Here is a 23,284-nt window from a genome sequence, read left to right as displayed (position 1 = left end):
ACCATTTCTTCTATGAGGTCCTCGCTACTCACCAAAATTAAATCTAAAATGGCATCCCTTCTAGTCGGTTCAGCAACTACTTGATGAAGGAATCCATCAGCTATCGCATCTAGGAAAATCGGAGCCCTATTATTATTACTAGCACGGGTCCTAAGTCTATGTCTGGGAAGTTAAAGTCTCCCATGATCATTCAGTTTCCATTAGTATTTACTTTATTAAAAACATTAAAAAGGGCTCTATCCATATCCAAATTAGATCCCGGAGGTCTATAGCACACCCCAAGCACTATCGTAGGAGAGGCTTTACTAGTTATCTTCCCCAATGTAATTTTTGCCCAGACGGACTCTGTCTTATCCATTGCATCGCTTCTTATTTCTTTACATTCTACCTCATCATTGATATACAGTGCTACTCCACCACCTTTACCTTTGTTTCTGTCTTTCCTAAACAGCACATACCCTTCAATACCTGTAGTCCAATCATGACTACTATTCCACCATGTTTCTGTTATCCCTATAATATCTGGTTTCACTTCCTGCACCAGTAGCTCTAGTTCCTCCGTTTTGTTACCTAGGCTCCTCGCATTGGTGTACAAACATCTTAATTTTTGCTGTTTGGCCTCGCTCACATTTTGTACCCTATTATAATATATAATAGTATTATTCTTGTATTCACACTTGTGCAACAAGACTCTCAGAACTATAAACTGAAAATACTTATGAATGTTCAAAATATAACATACAACCAAAAGTTACCTTCCAATATCCCCTGTTGTTAGAATTAATGTATCCTTCAACTCATTATTTCTAGATATTTTAGCATTTGTATAGGCTTCTTTCATTCTTGAAACAAAAAGCTGAAAAAACAAATTTGAAATGGACAAACTATTCAACACATTAGTTAAACAAGATAGTTTTTGTTGTAACAGTTTTACACTTTTGGCATTAGAAAAGAAAACATGGGTTCACCTCTTTTATGAATCCTTCCTCGGAGTCCAAGGATGCCAATATATTCCTGATATTGTCACTGAATGCCACTCTTACATCTTTGTCTGGATCTTCCATTAGATTTAGTAAAGCTCCAACAAGAATCTTTACATTGGATTCATCATCTCTAAAGTCCAGATGTTTGCAGAGATGAGGTATATTCTCTATAAATGCTAAGGGAGAGAGAAATGGGTTGAAGAAGAAAAAGGAAGATAGGTGTTTAATGCTTTTAAAAATGTACCAGAATAATTAATGAGGAAATAATATACAAAAACATTAAAAAGACAGTTCTATATTTCATAAAGCTATTTTTAAAAGTGTCAGACAAAATGGTTATTTATAATTCAGATTTATACCAAAATGTTAGACTTTGATTGGAAGGTAGAGAATGAGAAACTACAATAGATGTTAGATTTAATTGGACTTAACATCTAAAAAAAACATCTGATACTAAGTTAACCATGATTGAAAGTTCTTGTTTATATATCTATAGTGACATTTGTTGAGCCAATATGGTATACACAAGTGGCTACTGTGTAATTTGCTTATGCTGTGCATCACCACAACTATTTTGTGAATGCTGACTGTACATTAGCCAAAAAAATATTAAGATGTCAGTTGTGTGTGTTGAGGAACAGAAGCTGATAGGATATGTTAAGCACTCATTTTTTTTGCTTCTGCCAGCTAGAGCCAACGGAAAAATATCATGAGCACAATTTCTCTTTGCTCTAAGATGTTCTTGCTTCCAGAAAGCATGTGTATTCATCAACCATTTCAAAAGTCAAGTGCTTGACCTATTTGGGAAGGAAGTCTATTATTAATTTATAACATATTTAAAAGAAAGCAAATAAAGATTGAGAAATAGGATGGGAGATGAAAAAGACAGGAAAGAGTGGAACTAGTGAAAGGTATTAAATAGAAGATACAACTTAACAATTAAGGAGAGGCCCTTTAGTGCTAAATGCTAAGCAACCACAATCCTCATTGATTTCAACAGGAGTTGAGGGCACTCAGCTGTGAGGTATCACAGGTCAGACTTAGCAACATATGAGATGTGTTGTCAGACCATACGCAAACACTCTTATTCCCACCTACTGTACAAGTTGCAGGTTGATAGAAGGAATACAACATAGAAATCGGGTGGCGAAAAAGGACAGTGCAAGTAATTTTAGTATACTACACAAGAGTGTGAAGGTTAAGGAAAAAAAATAAAATCACTTTACCTAGCTTTACTGAACTAGGTACTTTGCTTTCAAGAAGATTAAAAAATGGCTTGAAAATTGAGGCTTTCACTGAACATGTATTTTCATGAGCAGAGATCACAGTGAGACTGCTACATAAAATATCATAAGTTACATGATCAGTATCAGGTTCTGTTAAATGAGGAGTTAAATTAAATGCCCCAGAAAGACAGCAAGCTAATTTCCCAGCAATACTGGCACAAGCCTTCTTGACTAACTCAGATTCATCGTTGATTTGGTCTCTGTAATGAGAGAAGAAAAAAAATCTTCAGTATATCACTTAATGAGTCATTTGCATTTTATATGCAATACTTCAGTAATAATTTCCATATATTTAACAAGTTAAAGTAAAAGAGTGTTTACATAAATAGTTGCTCTCTCTAATGGCTATTTGTTTTTCTTTGTTGTCACTGCCTCAAACTCTGTGCTAAATCTACAAGGGTGGTGGTTAGGGTAGAATGTGGAGAAATAAGGTATCTTTAATCTGGCATACTAGTACAGGAATAGGCAGGCTGCGCATGCAAAATTGGGCAAAAAGGAGGGTAAGGCAGGTACACGGGAGGGGGACAGGGTGAAAGAAAACAGAATGGGACTGTATAAAAAGCTATCAGGCACAAGCGTAACTTCTTCCACATTTTGTTGCACAATGAATCTTCTTCCCCAGGTTTGTTTTTGTTTATCTAGACTAAAATCGATGGGCAGAGAATTTGTCTTTTATATGTTCTGAGAGACTCCTAGTACATTTTGGACGCTATATAAATAAATAATAAAATAACAATCCACCAAACACTAACATTCCTGTACTAGTTTTCTTTTTCATCCATGTAATCAGAAAGGTGAAAGCAGCGGTAATACATACAAGAGAGTTTGGGGAATTATGCTGTAGGATTTCACACTTAATTGGTGCAGGAGGACAGGGAATCCTTTAACACAACTTGCTCGGATGACTTCATGGGGACTCTGTAGTGCCCAATGGTAAACACATTTTCTCCAATCCAGACATATGTTTTTTGGGAACAGTGACAGAAGGAATACACAGTGTGACTGAGTTTGAGGTGCTGGGGGGGGGGAGGAGGAAGAAAAAACAAAACAAAAACTGAACATTACATAAGGCTTTGAATACTATTAGTTCTTTGTTGTTGCCAATAAGACAGAAAGAACAAGACAAACTGGTGGAAAGAAAATATACTGTTTAAATGTGAGACAATGTCTTAAAGGCAATTAATACAAGGCATACCTATGTCTCTTAAGTTTTGCATACAGGCTTAATATGCTATGATTTATATACACCATTTCTTTTGTTATAATCTTTGCTCTCTCATTTAAATAAGCTATTTTTTTTTCTCATGCAGTGTTAACCTAGCCATATTGTTCTTATATAAGGCTACATTTTAGTCATGGGTATTTTTAGTAAAAGTCGTGGACAGGTCATGGGCCATAAACAAAAATTCACGGGCCTGTGACCAAAATACCACGACTAAAACTTGGGTGCTCGGGGGGAGGTCTGGGAGCACCACTGCATCAACTCTACTTTTACCATTTAACATGCTTATACATGTTTAGAGATGTTCCTCTAATAATTTCATATTTGTAGGCGACACAGTCCTTGCAGAAGCTGTTTGGTGATGGATTGATATCTAAAGAGATAACTAATGCACTTACTACTAAAAAGAGAGAGATAGACTTTGGAGTCCTTATAAATCATAAAGAAACCAGCTAGCTTGGAAGACGGGGCCAAAAGAAATCTGATGAGGTTCAACAAGGAAAAGTGCAGAGTCCTGCACTTCGGATGGAAGAATCCCATGCACTGCTACAGGCTGGGGACAACTGGCTAAGTGGCAGTTCTGCAGAAAAGGACCTTGGGATTACAGAGGACAAGAAGCTGGATATGAGTCAAAAAAGTGTGCCCTTGTTGCCAAGAAGGCTAATGGCATAATGGGCTGCATTAGTAGGAGCACTGCCAGGAGATCGAAGGAAGTGATTATTCAGCACTGGTGAGGCCACATTTGGAGTACTGCGTTCAGTTTTGGGCCCCCCCACTACAGAAAGGATGCGGAGAAATTGGAGAGAGGCCAGCGGAGGGCGACGAAATGATTAGGGGGCTGGGGCACATGACTCATAAGGAGAGGCTGAGGGAACTGGGCTCATTTAATCTCCAGAAGAGTGAGGGGGGATTTGATAGCAGCTTTCAACTACCTAAAAGTGGGTTCCAAAGAGGATGTTGCTAGGTTGTTCTCAGTGGTGGCAGATGACAGAACAAGCAATGGTCTCAAGTTGCAGTAGGGGAGGTCTATGTTGGATATTAGGAAAAGCTATTTCATTAGGAGGGTGATGAAGCACTGGGTTACCTAGGGAAGTGATGGAATCTCCATCCTTAGAAGTTTTTAAGGTCCAGCTTGACAAAGCCCTGGCTGGAATGATTTAGTTGGGGTTGATCCTGCTTTGAGCAGGGGGTTGCACTAAATGACCTCCTGAGGTCTCTTCCAACCCTAATCTTCTATGATAGCTTTCTGGTACTTTAAACACCTCCTCTCAAGTGCAACATATGGCTGGAAAGAGAGAGAGATTCGCGGATTTGGTTGGCCAGTTCACTGTTCTCTATTGTGTCAGGCTGACTGGATAGTCATGGATACAACATTGCATCAGTTCAGATTCAGAAGATTACCCATACAACCATATGGGCTAGAATTTTCAGTGAAACTTTATGTTGAACATAAGTTGGTAGGTAAGGCCTGGCACATACCAAATTATGCTTTCTGTTTGTCAATAGTAAATGGATTTATGAAACCCATATGAAAGGAAAAGTGATGTATATGCAGGGTATTAAATACACAAATGTGCAATCACAGAAGAGCTCTAATATGCTATCCATACTTACAGAAACTATTTGCAATCTGTTGGCTCAGACCTAGAAGATCTGAGCTGAAAGAAGACAGCTTGAAAGAAGAGTCATCAGAATGGCCATATATCCATGGCAGAGACAACATTCCACATACATTTTCAAGAATTTGATCATTCAGATGGCTCTTCCCTAGGGAAAACCCACATAAAATCATATTTGTTAGTCTACATGGCTTACAAAATGGATGTGTATATTATACTTTATTTAGATACAGAGTAGAATACATTATATTTTTCTAAAAGTACAATATCAATCCTCCCATGTATCAGAATTCTGCATTTTAGAAGTGAAACAGTAGAGCAATGATGTATTAGAGCAAAACATTCTAAATTTATGTGAAAAAGTACCATCTACAAAGTTCATTTCTTATGCATAGTCATTGTCCACACATCGGTTTTGTCCAAAAAAGAAGAGAGACAACGGAAGCACACAAAAATGAAAAAGGAAACACAGTTTACTAGTTTTCAAGATGGATGCATTCCACAGAGAAAAATCTTCCCACAATCTCCCACTAGATGAAACCGCCTTTAATGCAACCAGGATTCCTATTGTGTACATTGAAAAGTGGAGTATTAAGTTCAGGCACAAACTCCAGACTTTAATAAATTCATCCATCACAATAAACCAACCAACTTCTAGCAGCATTTTTAAGTTTACAAAATATCAGAATTCAGCAAAGAGCTTTTAATTTCAACAACTTCTCACCTTGCATATAAAATAAAGCATCAAAGATTTTCACTATTTTGTCAATCACTGGCTCCAGGTTAGCATTCTGAGCAGTAGATTCTAAAAGGTTCCTGCAGACTGTCACTACTCTCATGACAAAGTCAGAAGAAATCCAGATCAGTTGTACATTCACCTCAGAATCTGAAGACCAAGCAGCATTACGTTTATGACTGCTTAAGCTACACATATGAGCAACTTTATGATCCATGCTGTTAAGGAAAAAGATTTAGAAATCATGTGAACATTGTAACGTTAGGAGTTTTTCCTAAATTATAACCAAAAGTCTATCTATGAAAATGCAGCTATTCAAAATGCAGGCAGCTTTCCTGCAGTTGCATGCAGACAGGTAATCTTAGAGATGTTACACAGGTTTACAAAGGAGTAATTACACATTTACAAGACATCAGTAGATAAATGGTCAACTTTGTACTTTTACCTGTTAGAATTTTGAGAACAATTAACTGTACACAAGGCAGCTAGTCGTAGTACTACTGAAATTCCTTCTACAATTGGAAGAATGTCTGATGTCAGAGCCTCTTGCTCCAGGAGAAATACTAAGGAGGCAACTTTCTTGTTTATTGCATTCCACAGCATGCTCTTCATTTTCATGTTCACGGGACTAAGCCTGTGATTAACCACATTATTTTAGTTTTTAAAAGTATTCGTTCAGCAACATTCAATTCTTTGTAAATGATGCTAGAACTAACCAGTTTTGGAGGTGGGAATGTAGCTGCAGAAAATGACTTTACTTAATTCTTATATTTTGAGAGAACAAAACAAAAAAAAATCAACTTCAGAAGCATAAATTAATATTCATTCATGAGGAATAAAATTTTGGTCAATTATTCTTGAAAAAGTCAGCTTCACATGAAGAGCTGTAGAAGGTGCAATCATCTTTTAGAAAAATGTTATCATGGTCAAAGATGTAAGTAACTGAGAAAACAAAACAATGGAGTGATTTAAAGTTGCTCCTTGGGTGAGATGGGTTTTTGGTGGTCTCTTTTGTCCATTAATTGCATCATCAGGATCTAAAACATGGTCATTCAATTATACAAATAATGCGTAATTTTAGATAGGATCAAACTGTATTAAAATAGCTACACAAATATTTTTAAAGTGAAAATGAAATACATGTGGATTATATATTATCGTGGAGTATTTCAGATTCCAGAACAAATATGACTGGATAATACGTTGTGTTGTGTGTGGCTTATACTAACTCACATAAAAACTATGAAACAGACAATTTAAAAATATTACACACTCTCTATTTTGCTATTTTAATTTATAGTTATACAAAAATTAAAGGTTTTTTGATGCTGATGTATTAAGCAACAAAAGATACCCTTTTTTATTTTAAATTAAATTTGGCAAATAATGATTTAATCCATAAAATGATCTCTGGATATTTATACTCTGAAAAATAAAATGGAAAAAAGTAGATCCAATGCAGGTGTTGCATTGTAAGATGCCAAGAAGAATTACCTTAAATGCAACCATTTCACCATCCAGTTAACTGGCAAGATCTAATCAAACTACTATACAAAATAGTTATTGAATAAATATCATACGCTGCTGGCACAGGTGATTTCTTTGGATGCTTTACTGATAGACTTAGTCGTTGCTTTTTTTCTGGAATTTCATCACTACTGCTGCTCCATCCATCTGTATCAGAGGTATCCAGCTGGTTCCGACACTGAAGCTCCTGAATGATTTCCAGACCTTCTGTTTTTAATGCTGCATAAAGTGGACTCACCAGATACTACAACAGACAAACGTGCACACACATAAAAATAGTATTACGTATGCTGTTTCTTGGTTTGTCCAGAGAGATGGGGAGGTGGCAATATTTTGTACAAACATTTCACAAGTTTATGTCAGCTCCAAAAAGTGGAAAAAAACTCCTGTACAAGAATCTGATTCCAGAAACACTTATACACATGGAAAATTAATTTACAGGAGTAATCCCACTGAACTCTATAAAACTACATAGAAGTACCTATGTGAATAAGTGTTTTCAGGCCTCTCAGTTATGTGTCAAAAGCTTTCATATACCAGAGCAACTTTCTGTGCCCTTTTCTGAGAGTGGACTGCTATTGCTAGTTCTCTTTCATTCACATTATTTAGCCATTAGTCAGGATTATCCATTCAGTCTGTTTTATTCCCTTATTTTATCTATTCAATAAATATCAGGGAAATGTTACTTCTATGCCACTTATTTTTGTACTTTACGTAGGTTTAGAAACCAACTTTGCCCAGAAACCTTGAAAATCCAGCATGGGTTTCCATCTAGTCAGGTAATTTTACTAGTGTTGTATGAAATTGTTATCTGCTCCTGTATACTGTTATCCTGTCCTGTCATAAACTGCATGCATATCTGTAGCCTCTCCCAAATTTAACAGAATATTTTAATAAGTTCAATAAGATTCCCCCAACCATATAAACACATCAATAGCATCTTGGCTGGAAGAAACTAAACTAAAGATGACCAATCTGCATTCATTAAAAACAAGCTATTTATTAAAAGAACTCAGAAAATGTGCTAGGCACTTTAAAGTATAAACAGAGATAGGACAGGGACAATCTTGAGCCTCATTTCTACATTATGATGTGTGTGGGCAAGACCCTACCTGCCTGGAGCTCTACTGGCTTCACGTGGCTCCATGCAGGCATAAAGGTCCACCCACAAACATCACACTGCAGAATCAGGGCCTGAATTTAAATATTATATGTAGAATATAATTACAGAAACAGAAAGAAGGACATGATTTAACTGTAATCCAATAATCTACCTTAAGGCATTTCTGAAACACTTAGTTTCTAGGTATTCATAGATACTAAGATCAGAAGGGACTATTCTGATCATCTAGTCCGACCTCCTGCACAGCGCAGGCCACAGAATCTCACCCACCCACTCCTATGAAAAACCTCACCCATGTCTGAGCTATTGAAGTCCTTAAATCATGGTTTAAAGACTTCAAGGAACAGAGAAGCCTCCCTCAAGTCAACCATGCCCCATGCTACAGAGGAAGGCGAAAAACCTTCAGGGCCTCTCCAATCTGCCCTGGAGGAAAATTCCTTCCCGACCCCAAATATGGCAATCAGCTAAACCTTAAGCATATGGGCAAGATTCACCAGCCAGATACTACAGAAAATTCTTTCCTGGGTAACTCAGATCCCATCCATCTAATATCCCATTTCAGGGGATTCGGCCTGTTTACCCTGAATATTTAAAGATCAATTACTTATCAAAATCCCATTATCCCATCATACCATCTCCTCCATAAACTTGTCAAGTAGAATCTTAAAACCAGATAAATCTTTTGCCCCCACTGCTTCCCTTGGAAGGCTATTCCAAAACTTCACTCCTCTGATGGTTAGAAAGCTTCGTCTGATTTCAAGTCTAAACTTCCTGGTGGCCAGTTTATACCCATTTGTTCTTGTGTCCACATTGGTGCTGAACTGAAATAATTCCTCTCCCTCTCCTGTATTTATCCCTCTGATATATTTATAGAGAGCAATCATATCTCCCCTCAACCTTCTTTTAGTTAGGCTAAACAAGCCAAGCTCCTTGAGTCTCCTTTCATAAGACAAGTTTTCCATTCCTCGGATCATCCTAGTAGCCCTTCTCTGTACCTGCTCCAGTTTGAATTCATCCTTTTTAAACATGGGAGACCAGAACTGCACACACTATTCTAGGTGAGGTCTCACCAGTGCCTTGTATAATGGTACGAAAACCTCCTTATCCCTACTGGAAATGCCTCTCCTGATGCATCCCAAAACTGCATTAGCTTTTTTCACAGCCATATCACATTGGCAGCTCATAGTCATCCTATGATCAACCAATACTCCAAGGTCCTTCTCCTCTTCTGTTACTTCTAATTGATGCGTCCCCAACTTGTAACTAAAATTCTTGTTATTAATCCCTAAATGCATAACCTTACACTTCTCACTATTAAATTTCATCCTATTACTATTACTCCAGTTTACAAGGTCATCCAGATCCTCCCGTAGAATATCCCGATCCTTCTCCGAATTGGCAATACCTCCCAGCTTTGTATCATCTGCAAACTTCATTAGCACACTCCTACTTTTTGTGCCAAGGTCAGTAATAAAAAGATTAAATAAGATTGGTCCCAAAACCGATCCCTGAGGAACTCCACTGGTAACCTCCCTCCAACCTGACAGTTCGCCTTTCAGTAGGACCCGTTGCAGTCTCCCCTTTAACCAATTCCTTATCCACCTTTTGATGTTCATATTGATCCCCATCTTCTCCAATTTAACTAATAATTCCCCATGTGGCACGGTATCAAATGCCTTACTGAAATCTAGGTAAATTAGATCCACTGCATTTCCTTTATCTAAAAAATCTGTTACCTTTTCAAAAAAGGAGATTAGGTTGGTTTGGCACGATCTACCTTTTGTAAAACCATGTTGTATTTTGTCCCATTTACCATTGACTTCAATGTCCTTAACCAATTTCTCCTTCAAAATTTTTTCCAGGACCTTGCATTACTACAGATGTCAAACTAACTGGCCTGTAGTTACCCGGATCACTTTTTTTTTCCTTTCTTAAAAATAGGACCTATATGAGCAATTCTCCAATCATTCGGTACTACTCCTGAGTTTACAGATTCATTAAAAATTCTTGCTAATGGGCTTGCAATTTCAGGTGCCAATTCCTTTAATATTCTTGGATGAAGATTATCTGGGCCCCCCGATTTAGTCCCATTAAGCTGTTTCAGTTTCGCTTCTACCTCAGATATGGTAATATCTACCTCCATATCCTCATTCCCATTTGTCATGCTACCATTATCCCTAAGATCCTCTTTAGCCTTATTAAAGACTGAGGCAAAGTATTTGTTTAGATATTGGGCCATGCCTAGATTATCTTTAACCTCCACTCCATCCTCAGTGTGAAGCGGCCCCACTTCTTCTTTCTTAGTTTTCTTCTTATTTATATGGCTATAGAACCTTTTACTATTGGTTTTAATTCCCTTTGCAAGGTCCAACTCTATTCGACTTTTAGCCTGCCTCACTTTATCCCTACATGTTCTGACCTCAATTAGGTAGCTTTCCTTGCTGATCCCTCCCATCTTCCACTCCCTGTACGCTTTCTGCTTCTTCTTAATCACCTCTCTAAGATGCTTGCTCATTCAGCTTGGTCTACAACTCCTGCCTATGAATTTTTTCCTCTTTCTTGGGATACAGGCTTCCGATAGCTTCTGCAGCTTTGTTTTAAAGTAATCCCAGGCCTCCTCTACCTTTAGATCCATAAGTTCTTCAGTCCAATCCACTTCCCTAACTAATTTCCTTAATTTTTGAAAGTCAGCCCTTTTGAAATCAAAAACTCTAGTTGCAGATTTATTTTTGTTAATCCTTCCATTCAGTTTGAACTGAATTAGCTCATGATCACTTGAGCCAAGATTGTCCCCTACAACCATTTCTTCTATGAGGTCCTCGCTACTCACCAAAATTAAATCTAAAATGGCATCCCTTCTAGTCGGTTCAGCAACTACTTGATGAAGGAATCCATCAGCTATCGCATCTAGGAAAATCGGAGCCCTATTATTATTACTAGCATGGGTCCTAAGTCTATATCTGGGAAGTTAAAGTCTCCCATGATCATGCAATTTCCATTAGTATTTACTTTATTAAAAACATTAAAAAGGGCTCTATCCATATCCAAATTAGATCCCGGAGGTCTATAGCACACCCCAAGCACTATCGTAGGAGAGGCTTTACTAGTTTTCTTCCCCAATGTAATTTTTGCCCAGACGGACTCTGTCTTATCCATTGCATCGCTTCTTATTTCTTTACATTCTACCTCATCATTGATATACAGTGCTACTCCACCACCTTTACCTTTGTTTCTGTCTTTCCTAAACATTCTTCCTTACATAGATGGATGATAAAAACAACAAATATTTGTTCAGATTAACCTACCTCTTGTTCTTCTTGACTTCCAAAGACATCAACAATAATTCTGCAGATGGTGCAGATATGGGCCTTTCTTACTTGTAAAGCAGATTCATATCCAGCTGGAACAAACTTCAGAAAGTACTGAAGTATGTGACACAAAGCAGCTTTCAACTTTTCAGACTTAAGATGTCTAAGCACATCAGCTTCAAACAGTGCTCGAAGCTTCTCTAACAGCATATTAAGGTAGACAGGTTCAATATTTACATAAGAATCTGCTTCAAAAGGAAATAATGTCCTCACCAAGCGTAAAAGTGGTTCTCCAAAGAGTTCTAATTTTTCAACATCCATTTCGAGTACTGACTGTAAGATTCCAAAAAAGACTGTGAAGAAAATGCCGGCAGGCTGTTCTGGTGGCCCTCCTAATTGGATCAATTTTATTAAAAGGTTCAAGGCTAAAGCTTTAATTTTTGGTCTACCATACTCCAACAGTGAGCAGCCTATCCCCCATAGAATAAGGTCCTCTCTTGCAAAAAACACATCAGAAACAATGTCAATCAGAATTGTCATTAATGTAATTTCCAAGCATTCCACATCATGCATGTCCATCAATTGTAACGTGGCAGAGCTTAAATAACCTAGATTTTCATTTGTGTTGCTTAAAAATCTGTTTACCACCTCTGGCCAGACTAAGAAGTTCCTCTGAAGCTGCCTCTGTATATTTCTTTCATGCAAGAAAATTAGATCTTGGAAAAGTTCCAGTAAATCTTTTGTCAGCACCTCAAAAACAGTGCAGCTTTTCGCTTTAAAAAGAAACAGGAGAGAGCAGATGACGTCACTGATGTTCTTGTGTAACACATGACAGTTTGGAGCTGCAGCAATTCGCAGAAGCCTTGTTATAATCCAATTACTAAATTCTAAATAGAAAAAGAAAAAACACACACAGAGGAAATATTGTGATTCATATGCTACAGGATTTACTCTTTAGAGACAACTATGTAAATAATGTTTCACTAACAACTATACTTAACCCTCACACCCCACCAAAGATGAGAGGAGTATAATTGGCCACAGTAAATTGCACTAGGGTAACAAGAACACTTGTCCAAAATATCCATCTCATGCCACAGTCCATGTCTGAGAGCCTTATTTCAGCACAGTTTCCTTCCTTCACTATAGCTACTCTAAGGCCTGGTCTACACTATGAGTTTATGACGGATTTAGCAGCGTTAAATGGAATTAACCCTGCACCCGTCCACATAACAAAGCCATTTTTTTCGACATAAAGTGCTCTTAAAACCGATTTCTGTACTCCTCCCCAACAAGGAGATTAGCGTTGAAATCGACATCGTCGTTCCGAATTAGGGTTAGTGTGGACGCAATTAGAAGGTATTGGCCTCCAGGCGCTATCCCACAGTGCACCATTGTGACCGCTCTGGACAGCATTCTGAACTCGGATGCACTGGCCAGGTGTACAGGAAAAGCCCCGAGAACTTTTGAATCTCATTTCCTGTTTGGCCAGGCAAGCTCATCAGCACAGGCGTCCATGCAGAGCTCATCAGCACAGGTGACCATGCAGTCCCAGAATCAAAAAAGAGCTCCAGCATGGACAGAACAGGAGGTACTGGATCTGATCGCTGTATGGGGAGAGGAATCCATGCTATCAGAACTACGTTCCAAAAGACGAAATGTCAAAACATTTCAAAAAATCTCCGAGGCCATGATGAACAGAGGTTACAGCAGGGACGCAACACAGTGCCGCGTGAAACTTAAGGAGCTCAGACAAGTGTACTAGAAAACCAAAGAATCAAACCCCAGACATGCCACTTCTACGCTGAGCTACAAGCAATTCTAGGGGAGGCCATCACCACTACCCCACCCCTGTCCGTGGACTCTGATGATGGAGTACTCTCTGCCATGCCTGAGGATTTTGCGGATGGGGAAGATGAGGAACAGGAGGACGAGCTTGAGGAGAGCAAACAGCACACCGTTCTCCCTGACAGCCAGGATCTTTTTATCACCCTGACTGAAATACCCTCCCAACCCAACCAAGCTGGAGAAGGGACCTCTGGTGAGTGTACCTTTTAAAATATAATACATGTTATAAGAGCAAGTGTTTTTTAATGATTAAGTTGCCCTGAGGACTTTGAATGCATTCGTGGCCAGTACAGCTACTGGAAAAGTCTGTTCATGTGTCTGGGGATGGAGCGGAAATCCTCCAGCGACATTTCCATGAAGCTCTCCTGGAGGTACTCTAAAAGCCTTTGCAGAAGGTTTCTGGGGAGAGCAGCCTTATTCCATCCTCCATGGTAGGACATTTTACCATGCCATGCTAGTAGCAAGTAATCTGGTATCATTGCATGACAATGCCTGGTAGTGTATGGTCCCGGTGTTTGCTGGCAGTCAAGCAACATCCGTTCTTTATCTCTCTGTGTTATCCTCAAGAGAGTGATATCATTCATGGTAACCTGGTTGAAATAGGGGAATCTAATTAAGGGGACATTCAGAGGTGGCCGTTCCTACTGGGCTGTTTGCCTGTGGCTGACAAGAAATCCTCCCCACAGGTAGCCACGCAGTTGTGGGGGGCATTGGCGCTGAGCTGTTCGTGTTTGGCTAGCAGGGATCTTCCCTGATACCAGCCACACAGTGGGGTAAGGGGTAAAGCGATCATCCCAGAGAATTGGATGGGGGTGGGGTTAGTTTGGTTTCTGCTGCTGTACATTAACAGGGAAAACTGCAGCACTAAATGGCCAACTCAAAGTGCTTTGCTTGGTATGGAAGAGGGGGTGCTGTTGTTACGAAGGTTGCAGAAGCCGAAAGACTATGGCTTACCATGGCTGCCTGCAAGCCAAATTCTGCTGCCCAGCACTCATATGTGATCTCTAACACCAAAGCCACAGGCACTCAATACAAGATGCAAAATGCGACCTTGTACCAAAATCGTATGTGCTATGTAATATGAATAGTGTTCTTTACCGTGAAAGAATACAACCATTGTTCTGTAAAATGTATCTTTTTAAATACTTCACTCCCTTTTTTCCTCCAGCAGCTGCAAATGTTTCAAGCCTCCCTCCTCTGTCCCAAAGGCGCTCTCAGATAAGGCGGCGAAAAAAAACGCATGCGAAATGAAATGTTCTCTGAGCTCATGCAGTCATCCGGCACTGACTGAGCTCAGCAGAATGTGTGGAAGGACACAATAGCAGAGTACAGGAAAGCAGCCGATGAATGTGAGGAGAGGTGGCGGCAGGAAGATCAGAGGAGGCATGATGCAACACTGGGGCTACTGCGGGATCGAACGGACATGCTCTGGCATCTGGTAGAGATTCATGAACAGCAGCAGGATAACAGACTGCCGCTGCAGCCCCTGTTTAATCGCCCTCCGTCCTCCCCAAGTTCCATAGCCTCCTCACCCAGACGCCCAAGAATGCGGGGGAGGGGAAGGCTCCGGGCACCCAACCACTCCACCCCAGTGGACAGCCCAAGCAACAGAAGGCTGTCATTGAACAACTTTTGAAGTGGCCTTTTCCTTCTCTCCCACCCACCTCCCACACCCTACCTGGGCTACCCACCCTATTTTTAGAATCAATTAATAAAGAATACATGTTTTTTAAATGATAGTGAATTTATTTCCTTTGCAAGCAAGCTGTGATTGAAGGGGGAAGGGCGGGTGGCTTGCAGGGAATTTAGAGGAAACCAAGGGGCCGGGTTTTCATCAAGGAGAAACAAACAGAAGTGTCACACAGTACCCTGGCCAGTCATGAAATTGGTTTTCAATGCTTCTCTGATGTGCAGCACTTCCTGCTGTGCTCTTCTAACTGCCCTGGTGTCTGGCTGCGCGTATTCAGCAGCCAGGCGATTTGCCACAACCTCCAATGCCGCCATGAACATCTCCTCCTTACTCTCACAGAGATTGTGGATCACACAGCAAGTAGCAATAACAATGGGAATACTGGTTTCGCTGAGGTCTGAGCAAGTCAGTAAACTGCGCCAGCGACCCTTTAAACGTCCAAATGCACACACTACCACCATTCTGCACTTGCTCAGCCTATAGTTGAACTGCTCCTTACTACTGTCCAGGATGCCTGCGTACAGCTTCATGAGCCAGGGCATTAAGGGGTAGGCTGGGTCCCCAAGGATAACTATAAGCATTTCAACATCCCCAACAGTTATTTTCTGGTCTGGGAAGTAAATCCCTTCCTGCAGTCATTTAAACAGACCAGAGTTCCAGAAGATGCAAGCGTCATGAACTTTTCCCGGCCATCCCACGTTGATGTTGGTGAAACGTCCCTTGTGATCCACCAGTGCTTGCAGCACCATTGAAAAGTACCCCTTGCGGTTTATGTACTGGCTGCCTTGGTGGTCCGGTGCCAAGATAGGGATATGCTTTCTGTCTATAGCCCCACCACAGTTAGGGAATCCCATTGCAACAAAGCCATCTAGTATGACCTGCACATTTCCCAGAGTCACTGCCTTTGATAGCAGCAGCTCAATGATTGCGTTGGCTACTTGCAGTAGATTTGCCCACTCCAAATTGATTACCGATTGATCAGTAGCTGTCTGGCGTTGCAAGCTTCCACAGGGCTATTGCCAGTCGCTTGTGAACTGTGAGGGCTGCTTTCATCTTGGTATTCTTGCGCTTCAGGGCAAGGGAAAGCAAGTCACAAAGTTCCATGAAAGTGCCCTTACGCATGCAAAAGTTTCGGAGCCACTGGGAATCATCCCAGACCTGCAACACTATGCAGTCCCACCACTCTGTGCTTGTTTCCCGGGCCCAGAATTGGCATTCCTCGGCATGAGCCTGCCCCAGTAACACCATGATCTCCAAATTGCCGGGGACCACGATTTTAGAGAAATCTGTGTCCACGTCCTCATCACTGCGCTGCCGTCGCCTCCTCGCCTGGCTTTTCAGGTGCTGGTTCTGCATAAACTGCACGATAATGCGCGAGGTGTTTACAATGGTCATAACTGCTACGGTGAGCTGAACCGGCTCCTTGCTTGTCGTGCTATGGCATCTGCTTGAGCAATCCAGGGAAAAGGGCGCGAAATGATTGTCTGCTGTTGCTTTCATGGAGGGAGGGAGAGTTGACTCACAACATATACCCATAACCACCTGTGACAAATTTTTGGCCCCATCAGGCATTGGGAGTTCAGCCCAGAATTCCAATGGGCAGTGGGAACTACGGGAACTGTGGGATAGCTACCCACAGTGCACAGCTCGGAATGTCGACGCTTGCCACGGTACTGTGGACGCACACCGCCGAATTAATGTGCTTAGTGTGGACGCATGCACTCGACTTTATACAATCTGTTCCCAAAAATCAACTTCTGTAAAATCGGAGTACTTTTGTAGCGTAGACATGGCCTTAGCCCTAAGTTTTCCCTGCTTCCTTTTAGGCAAGTAGCTCATCTCATTACCCTCACCGCCCACCTGTTTTCAGCAACTAACCCACTCTTCAGCACAGAGCTGTTCTTGATTTCATGTAAGGAAATTTCCATCCCTTAGCCTCTGTTGCAACCGCATACTGCCTCCATATTGCTTCTTCCAGGAATGGGGCATTCGCTGAGAAGAATTCAGGAAGAGAAATTGAATCCCAACTGGAGGAACTGATTTTGGGTCAGGACGCCTGTCTCAATATACGCTCCCAATCGCTGCAGATCCTTCTTCTGTCTCTTTGGCATGCCACCTCTTAGCGTGCTTGCCAAAACTCAAGAAATTACCACATCTTCAGGATGCCTCCCAGATGGGAGCTGGCCAGTGTCTTTATGGACAAGCAACAGTGATGAACAAGAGGATCAGATTCTGTCCTTGGATAAAGAAAAGGAGTACTTGTGGCACCTTAGAGACTAACAAATTTATTAGAGCATAAGCTTTCGTGAGCCACAACTCACTTCATCGGATGCATCACACATTTAAATCACGCTATCATTTAATTCACAACATGCAAAACAAGCATGTGGAAGAGAGCAAAAATAGGGCAGCAGATATTTGTGAAATCTGCTGGGTATAATATTGAAATGTAATAAATTAAACACTGAAAATAACCTAAGCAAAAATGTTTCAGAAAACTCACCAATGCAACTGCACTCAGTTTCCTGGTGATTTTCACTCACATTTACAAACATAAGAGGGGAAGATTTCATGATGTGTTGAATAAAATCAAGGAGCATCACAGAACTTGGCTGAGAATCAATTTTCTTGACAAGTTCCAAAGCAACTGAAAAGAAAATAAATATTTGCATTACTACTGCACCGTAGTAACTTCAAACTTCAAGAAACATTTCCACTATGGAAACTACTGTAGCGCAACACAATATGGATTTTGTATGGCTACAAATCAGGAGAATATTTCATTATTACGTGCTCACAATATACATATACTCAACTGTAGATATTGTATTCTACTGTATGTCACATCAATATATAGAAGAATTAAACTATATAAAAGATATTTGTCTTAATTACTTGTATGGGTACTATCAAGGTGGATTAACATGCAATTCTTTTAATACCACCTATATATACAACCAGTAGAAAATGGCAAACAGTAAGACTTGCTGTTTTTTCCGAAACAAACTTGACGAAAGTTAGAGAAATCCAAGCAGAAAACACAGTAAAAATTATTCTAAAGCTGGAAGAAATGTAAGACCCCTCTCACCATCCCCACAGCCTGTTATATCCAATACATTCAATGAAATAATCAAGAAATCCTGGATTATCCCACAGTTGGCTTGCACAACAAACCAAAAACATCTAACCCATCACTACACCATCTCAGATTTTTCTAAATCCTCATGGTTTATAGAAAAAGACACAGGAGAACTTATTTATACAAATTCTCATGATCAGATAGTAATTAAGTTACCAGAGGATTTATGTGATAACGTCCACGTATTCAGAAGCAACATTCAAAGCAGATTTTTTTTTACTAGTAGAAAAATAGTGAGATAAAATAGAAGATCTCAATCACCTCATGTGTCTCAAGAAATAACAAACACATCATAGTGTACGTCACATATGTGCATGTTACTTACATGACTAGTTCATTAAGCAAAGAGCCATATCTAATCTACTGGATGAGATCATGTCCTTGAAAGAATCTATTATTACATATCTATTTGTAAATTTGCAACAAAGTTCTTATATAAATACAAGACAAAGGGGATGCATGTATTCCAGAAACAGCAGAGCTTTGTTAATTCACAGACAACTAGAAGCTCCACTATGAATTAACAAGTGTTAACATTTATTATAACAGTCATCTAAAATTAAAAAATTAACTACAATTGTTGACATAAGAACTCAATCCTGCAAATCCTTTTCATGTGAGTAGGGTCCTACCAATTTCACAGCCATGAAAAACATGTCATGGACCGTCAAATCATCCCTTCCTCTTGCTGATGGGAGCCCAGGGCTCCTAACTGATAGTCCAGACACACTGGGGAAGGACAGGAGTTGCCCTTCCCCGGCATGGCTGCTCTTGGTGGGGAGATCACCTCCAAAGGGTGTACCCACCTCCAAAGGCAACACAGAAATGAGGATTGTACACCCTCACTCCTGCATTGCAGCAGCCCAAGAGTTGGGCTCCGGCCTTTCATGCTCCCCACCCCCACGTGGCTCCTGCTGCAGCTCCAAGCGCCAAGCTCTGGGCTTCCTCCCCCAATGGCTCCTGCCGGGCTGCAGGCTTCTGCTCCCGGTAGCTGCAGCTGGGGCAGCCCAGGCTCTGGGGTTCTGCACCCCCACCTCGCAACTCCTGCCGCAGCTCCAGGTACCGAGCTTCCTCCTCTGGCAGCTCGGGCTCTGAGCTTCCGCCCCTCTCCCCTGCACCAGCTGGGGCTCGGGGCTACCACCCCCCTGCAGCTGAAGCAGCCAAACTCTGGACTTCTGCCGCTTCAGCCAGAGTTTGGGGCAGCCTGGGCTTGGGGCTTCTGTCCCCTAGCCACGGCTCAGGGCAGTCTGGGCTCAAGGCTTCAGCCCTGCAGCTGCGGCTTGGGGCTCCTTCCTCCAGGGCTCCTGATGGGACTCGGGGTGAGCCAGTTGGGGTTTCCACCCTAGGGCTTCTTATGGGGCACCCATTTTTCTGGGGGGGCTCCCAAATTGGCCAGGGGCCCCTACCTTAATCTGTCACTGGGTTGGACTAGCGGCTAGGAGGCTGCAGCTGGGGTGCTCCTAGCAGCATGGGGGAGATCCTACTCACTTCCACCTCCGGGAAACTCCTGTAACTGCAGGAAGCTCAGAGATTGCAGCCTAGGCAGCACAGAAGTGAGGGTGGCAATCTTAGGACCCGCCCCACAACAACTTTGCAACCCCTCCTGCCCCATGATCCCATTTTGGGTCAGGACCCCCACGGTCACAACAGCATGAAATTTCAGATGTAAACATCTGAAATCATGAAACTGACCAATTTTAAAACCTTCTGGCCATGAAATTGACCAGAATGGACCATGAATTTGGTAGGGTCCTACTCATCTGCAAGTAAGGCTTTTCAGGATCTGAACCTCAAAAGTACATTTTACTATGCAGAAGCCTTCATATTTAATGCATCATAATAGCTGTTTATTTATTCTGACAATTATAGTTTAGGTTTAACTAGTAAGTACTCTGTTAAATATTTTATAAAAATAATTAAATCAGGACAACATGAGACCTTGTTCTGTTACTAAATGTGTGTTGAAGTGAGAGGAAGAGAGTACCAAGTTTTTGATGAGAATGTACAAAATGCAGATTAGCAGGGTTCTATTGTATTTGAAGGAAACGGATTGCCACTAAAAACCTGCTTCACTTACCAACATCTACATCTGTAAGTATTCTGTCAATGAACTGGCAGAGAATTTGTCTTGGCTTCTGCACAACAGTATTATATTCCTCTGGACTGGCACTGAAATTAAAAATAAAGCTAGTTATAAAGCGTATATTACCACCTGAATACTTTTTCATTTTAAAGTTAAAAAAGACCAGTTATTTAAATTGACTGAGCAATACAATATTATACACTGAATTTCAAATTTGGCATTGGTTCCTTCTAAAAGTCTTTAAAATCAGAAAAGGTTGTACTATGTATGAGAGAAGCAGGATTGTCAGGTACTGCACTGGGATACAGCAAATCTGGTTTCTATTCCTGGCTTTCATACAACAAGACTGTGGGACTTAGAACAATTTAACGTCACTACATCTTAATTGTTCTCTCTGTATAATGGTACTAATAGTACTTTCCTACATCATAGCATTGTTGGGAGGATAAATCATTAGCATTTTTGAGGTGCTAAGATATTGCAGTGAATGAGCATCGTAGATAAACCTATAAACAAACAAGTGGTCCACAAAGCTTTGCAGAGTTAAATAGCACAAAGACAAAGTTAATAACAAAACAGTAGCAGAAAGACAGTCAGAGGTTGACACTAAAAAGGGCTTCGTAGATTTTAGAATAGAAGGAGAGTAAATGAGGCCAGAGAGGACTGTGCCAGGAGTTCAACCAACATGATGAGGGATTTTTTGCAATAGTTGTTTCAAATAACATGTAAAGTGTTATTTCTAGTTGGTTTTAATAGCACTGCATATAAATCATCATCACAGCCTGGGAACCCAGCTGCCATTGCAATATAAGGAAGCCATGCTACGGCTCTGCTATAATGCTGGTCTGGAGACCAGCGCTGACAACCAAGCATTTGCTAAGTGGGTTTTCACGGGACATGGCGGAGCTCCAGCAGGCGCAGCCGGAGGCTCCTGCCTCTGAGGGGGGCGGGGAAAGGCGGTGTCTGTGCGGGGTCGCTGCAGACCTACCCGCCCAGCTCCCTGAGGGCTGGGATCATAGACGCCAGCTCCAACCCCTGCTCGGCCATTGCGGCTGGCCAGCCCCGGCCCCAGCAGCAGCAGCACCGCCGGCTAGAAAACGCCGCCAGGAGCGCGGCTCTCCGAGGCGGGAGAGAGAGCTCTAGACGGTGCCCGGCTAGGCTCAAAACGACTCAGTTCCTAGCATGCCGTAGAGCAAACGCGTTCTCCTTCCTCCTTGCTCCCTAGTAGAGGCTGGTCTGTTGCTCTGACGCGCCGCACGGGCAGCTTTGCCTCAGCTAAGAGCAATACATGAGAGAGATCACTGAAGAATGTATTCAGCACAGACTTTAAGGGCTGAACAGGAAACACTTTAAATTATGTATTTATTAAAATCTACTGCTGATAATTCACTGCAGATCAGCAATGTGCTGGCGGCAGGAGTTGTACATTAAGAGTGAAAATGCAGAAATAGCTTAGTCTCTAAACAGTTTGTTTACGCCAGTTGAGCAAATCAGCATACCGGCACGTATGCAGGCATCTTAGTATCTTTTATTGCTACGGAGATGCCAGCGCCCCAGTTTCTCTGTCTCAAATACACTGAATGCAGTGGCAGTCTTCTTTTTCATTCACTCCAATATTGTACAGAAAATATTTGAAGCCATTCAATCCAGATAGAAAAGGAGTACTTGTGGCACCTTAGAGACTAACAAATTTATTTGAACATGAGCTACAGCTCACTTCGTTAGTCTCTAAGGTGCCACAAGGACTCCTTTTCTTTTTGCGAATACAGACTAACACAGCTGCTACTCTGAAACCTGTCAATCCAGATAATAGATTTACAAGTACTATGTATTTATTCACCTGATTTAAAACTCAAGCAGTTTTTTCAATCCCAAATTTTAATTACCCTCGAGAGATTTGTCACAGCCAACAACAACCTACCAACTTTTCAGGGATCAGAGTAGCAGCCGTGTTAGTCTGTATTCGCAAAAAGAAAAGGAGTACTTGTGGCACCGTAGAGACTAACACATTTATTTGAGCATAAGCTTTCGTGAAGCTACAGCTCACGAAATGCATCCAATGAAGTGAGCTGTAGTGTTCTCTGTATGTATATATATCTTCTTACTATATGTTCCATTCTATGCATCTGATGAAGATAAAGCTTATGCTCTAATAAATGTGTTAGTCTCTAAGGTGCCACAAGTACTCCTTTTCTTTTCAGGGATCATGTGTGTAAAATAAAAAGAGGGAGGGAAAACGGTCACAAGAGAAATAGGAATGCAGGAAGTTCATCATGAGATGGAAGTCATATTTTGTAATCATCAATAACATTTTTCTGCTTCGTGAGCTATTTTTTCCCCGTTGGTGTCTAGTAATGAAAGGGGTCTGAGGTAAATTTGGCTCTACAATTAGGTCTCGTGGATAATTATGCAGAGAAAGTTCCTTCAAGTCACCAGCAGACTCACAGCACAGCGCAAGTCTGAGGCGCTCCCCCGGGAGATTTAAGCGGGGGGGGGGGGGAAGGTCTCAGACTCAAGGCTGGTTTTAGGCGTGTGGGCAACAGGATAGTAGCCTAGATGCCAGATTTAAGGGGTCGCTGAACCGTGGGTTCCTCAGTGCGAGCTGACCAGTAAGGGACGCCCTGGCCCAGGATTATTTTTGTTTGATCTTCTCTCTATTCTTCACTACACTGGGGCGAGGATACGCAAAACCGGGGCTCTTATTCGGGAAGCAGCCAGCC

General features: G+C 41.2%; 1 protein-coding gene across 5 annotated transcripts in view; it reads right to left on the bottom strand.

Moving 5' to 3' along the window:
• The window catches only part of ATR (ATR serine/threonine kinase), a 98,749-nt gene extending 76,890 nt beyond the window's left edge, over window positions 1-21,859 (bottom strand). The window contains exons 1-12 of one of the 5 annotated variants that reach the window (XM_038417411.2): window positions 21,553-21,859; window positions 20,559-20,650; window positions 17,846-17,989; window positions 11,802-12,691; window positions 7,427-7,617; window positions 6,292-6,480; window positions 5,835-6,064; window positions 5,106-5,258; window positions 3,087-3,285; window positions 2,210-2,469; window positions 969-1,159; window positions 756-856 (exon numbers count right to left, since the gene is read on the bottom strand). In XM_038417411.2, coding sequence (XP_038273339.1) covers window positions 756-856; window positions 969-1,159; window positions 2,210-2,469; window positions 3,087-3,285; window positions 5,106-5,258; window positions 5,835-6,064; window positions 6,292-6,480; window positions 7,427-7,617; window positions 11,802-12,691; window positions 17,846-17,989; window positions 20,559-20,650; window positions 21,553-21,611 — 2,699 coding nt within the window. In that variant the 5' untranslated portion in view covers window positions 21,612-21,859. Of the gene's footprint in view, window positions 1-755; window positions 857-968; window positions 1,160-2,209; window positions 2,470-3,086; window positions 3,286-5,105; window positions 5,259-5,834; window positions 6,065-6,291; window positions 6,481-6,562; window positions 7,618-11,801; window positions 12,692-17,845; window positions 17,990-20,558; window positions 20,651-21,552 lie in introns of those variants that run through there. The other 4 variants (XM_043492876.1, XM_043492875.1, XM_043492877.1 and 1 more) reach the window with 4 other exon arrangements.
• Between the last annotated feature and the right edge of the window lie 1,425 nt (window positions 21,860-23,284).

The sequence above is a fragment of the Dermochelys coriacea genome, chromosome 9, assembly GCF_009764565.3.
Source record: "Dermochelys coriacea isolate rDerCor1 chromosome 9, rDerCor1.pri.v4, whole genome shotgun sequence".
In the NCBI taxonomy this organism is placed as follows: Eukaryota; Metazoa; Chordata; order Testudines; family Dermochelyidae; genus Dermochelys; species Dermochelys coriacea.
Note: the sequence above shows the minus strand (reverse complement) of the source record. Positions and strands in the feature narration are given on the sequence as shown.